The sequence below is a fragment of the Helobdella robusta genome, assembly GCF_000326865.2.
Source record: "Helobdella robusta unplaced genomic scaffold HELROscaffold_7, whole genome shotgun sequence".
NCBI lineage: Eukaryota > Metazoa > Annelida > Clitellata > Rhynchobdellida > Glossiphoniidae > Helobdella > Helobdella robusta.
The window spans coordinates 3428638-3431389 of NW_008705398.1; the positions used below are offsets into that span (position 1 = coordinate 3428638).

At 33.7% G+C, this 2752-nt stretch overlaps 1 protein-coding gene across 1 annotated transcript in view; it reads left to right on the forward strand.

The window, feature by feature from the left end:
• Nucleotides 1-245: 245 nt before the first annotated feature.
• HELRODRAFT_164998 (hypothetical protein) overlaps nt 246-2752 on the forward strand; it is a gene marked incomplete at both ends in the record, with an annotated part of 8425 nt that continues 5918 nt past the window's right edge. The window contains 2 exons of the mRNA XM_009030905.1: nt 246-354; nt 426-553. Coding sequence (XP_009029153.1) covers nt 246-354; nt 426-553 — 237 coding nt within the window. The remainder of the gene's footprint in view (nt 355-425; nt 554-2752) is intronic.

The following is a 2752-nucleotide window of genomic DNA, read 5'->3' on the forward strand; positions in this document are numbered from 1 at the left end:
TGTTTTTTAAATTACCATTTGTTCTTCATTTATATATTAAAATGCTGAATTATTTAAATTTTGTTTTTACAGTTTCACTGTACTCTTTCTGTTTAAAATCAAATAACTCTTTTGAAAGGTGGTCGAGCTCGATAAACTTTGCTTTTTATCTCAATCATCCTAACAATTTTTTTTTAAATGGAATTGTTGTTGAATAAAAGATCATTTCATTTCACCGACGTAAATTTAAATGGGCACTCTCATTGATGGTTAAAAACAGACTCTTCTCTGACAAGAGTACGCATTATTGGAACAATATCGTAAGTAGTAACAGAAATCAAAACAATTTTTGGGATATTGCCAATAAAATGTTAGGTAAATCGGCAAATAATTCTTTGAATGACGACAACGCTCTAAACGCTGATCAATTTTACAATTTTTTGAAGATAAAATTGCTAGGATAACAGAAACAACAAATGCACATTCTGAATTTCCGCTTCAAGTAGTCAAGATGTTTGATAAATGTACGTTTTCATGCTTTTGGGTGGTTACTGAAACTCAGTTGAGGGAAACGGTACTTAAATCACCAACGAAAACGTGTGGTCTGGGCATAATCCCTACGCTTATCCTTAAAGATACTTGTACTCATTTGTCTGTTTTCTGAAGAGTTTTGTAAATCTTTTTCACGCGTTTGTAAATTTCCTTCTAACTGTAAGCACGCGATAATTAAACCGATTTTGAAAAAAGCTAACTCAGATGCAAACGAGGTGAGTATTAGAGACCAATATCAAACTTTTCCTTTGTTTCAAAAGTTTTGGAGCGTGTTGTTCTTGATTTCCTAATGAATTATCTAGCGAACAATTTAATGCCACTCAACCAATCGGCCTACAGATGCTACCATTTAACTGAAATTTTATTGCTTTATGTATTGTCAAACATGTTTGCAGTCATGTATGATCGGAAGATATCATTACTCTCCTTTCTCGACATGTCTTCCCCTTTTGACTGCGTTAATTACAACAAGCTTCTGGTAAAATTGCAGAAGAATTTTGGAGTTTCAAGAAACGGTACTCGCCTGGTTTGAATCATATCTAACGGGTAGAACTCAGAAGGTTTTGTTTAGAACAGTCTTATCAGCTGTCAAGGGGGTAATAACAGGTGTCCCTTAGAGATGAGTGCTAGGACCAATTTTGTTTTTGCTCTTTACATCGGATATAATTAAAATAATAATTTCGCATGGACTTGTTGGTCATGCGTATGCAGATGACATATAGATAGTTGCTACAGGTCATCCAGAGACATTTTGGCTCGAGATTGATAAACTTGTTGGTTGTTTGATGGAGATTGAACATTGGATGTCGAGCAATTCCTTAAGGTTGAGCCGGTGTAAAACTCAGATGCTTCCTGTAGGTACATGGCAGCAGTTGTCAAGACTTAATATAAACTCGGTTGAAGTTGGTGACGTTGAAGTATCATTTGCTACTACAGCCTTGAATTTGGGGGTATGGTTGGATAGCAGGCTCTCAATGAAAGATCAAATAAATTCGCAATCATTTTCAAGTATGATTCCTCTCTGAAAATTGTACAAAATTGAACAGATCTGCCATGGAAACACTGGTACATGCTTTTATTACATCCAGATTAGATTATTGTAACAGTTTATACTTTCAAATACCTGACAAGTCAATAGCTGTACTGTAGTCTATTCAAAATCGAGCGGCAAAACTTGTCAAAAAAAACCTGAAGTTCGATCACGTGACTCCAATCCTGAATGACCTACACTGGCTAAAAATTGAAAAAAGAATAATTTTCAAAACTGCTGTCTTAACGTTTCGGTCATTACATGGTTTAGCACCACAGCATTTGGCAGGCATGTTCATCAGCAAAACATCTGTGTTTGGTTCGCAGTTGAGATCAAATGACATGCCGGCAACAAATTTACAAACCGGATCACGCAATACTGCTGTTGCTGGACGGTGGTTTGGAACAGTCTACCGGCGTTTATAAGAAGACCAGATCTATCTTTGTTTTGTTTTTTTAAAAAAAGGAGCTGAAGACTCATTTATTTTCGCAGAATTTACAATGTTTTAGTTTTCGTTTGATTAATTTTTTGTTTGTTCATTTATCTTAGAGAGAGCTTTTGAGATCTTTTTTGTAATTAGCGCTGTAAAAATTGACTTGTAATAATAATAATAATAATAATAATAATAATAATAATAAAAGTGTTATATTTAACAAAGTCTAAGATTGTAAAACTATGTATTTGCTTTAAACAAACAAGGAATCAACAAAGTAGAGTAGAGGCACAGTGTTCGAGTATCCGGGTACAAACACAATTTGAACACCGAAGATGATATAGGAATAGGAAAAAAGCTTTTCTGTTCCATTATGCATAAAATAAACAAAAATTTTGGGTTTGAACTAAAGAAACTGGAAAATGATTTACGATCAACAGTTAGAAAAATCGAAAAATTAAATTGTAAGTTAACTAACGCCGAACATGCTACGATTTTTATCAATAATTGCATTTCTGACAGTCTTAATCCAAATATATATTATATATATATATATATATATATATATATGTGTGTGTGTGTGTGTGTGTGTGTGTGTGTGTGTGTGTGTGTGTGTGTGTGTGTGTGTGTGTGTGTGTGTGTGTGTGTGTTGGTAATAGACCATAATTTTTACAATATTCTATAAATTCTACCGAATGTTTGGCGTTAATATTTTTGTAGNTCGTTTTTTCAATTTTTCACACTAAAGTTTTTTGGTG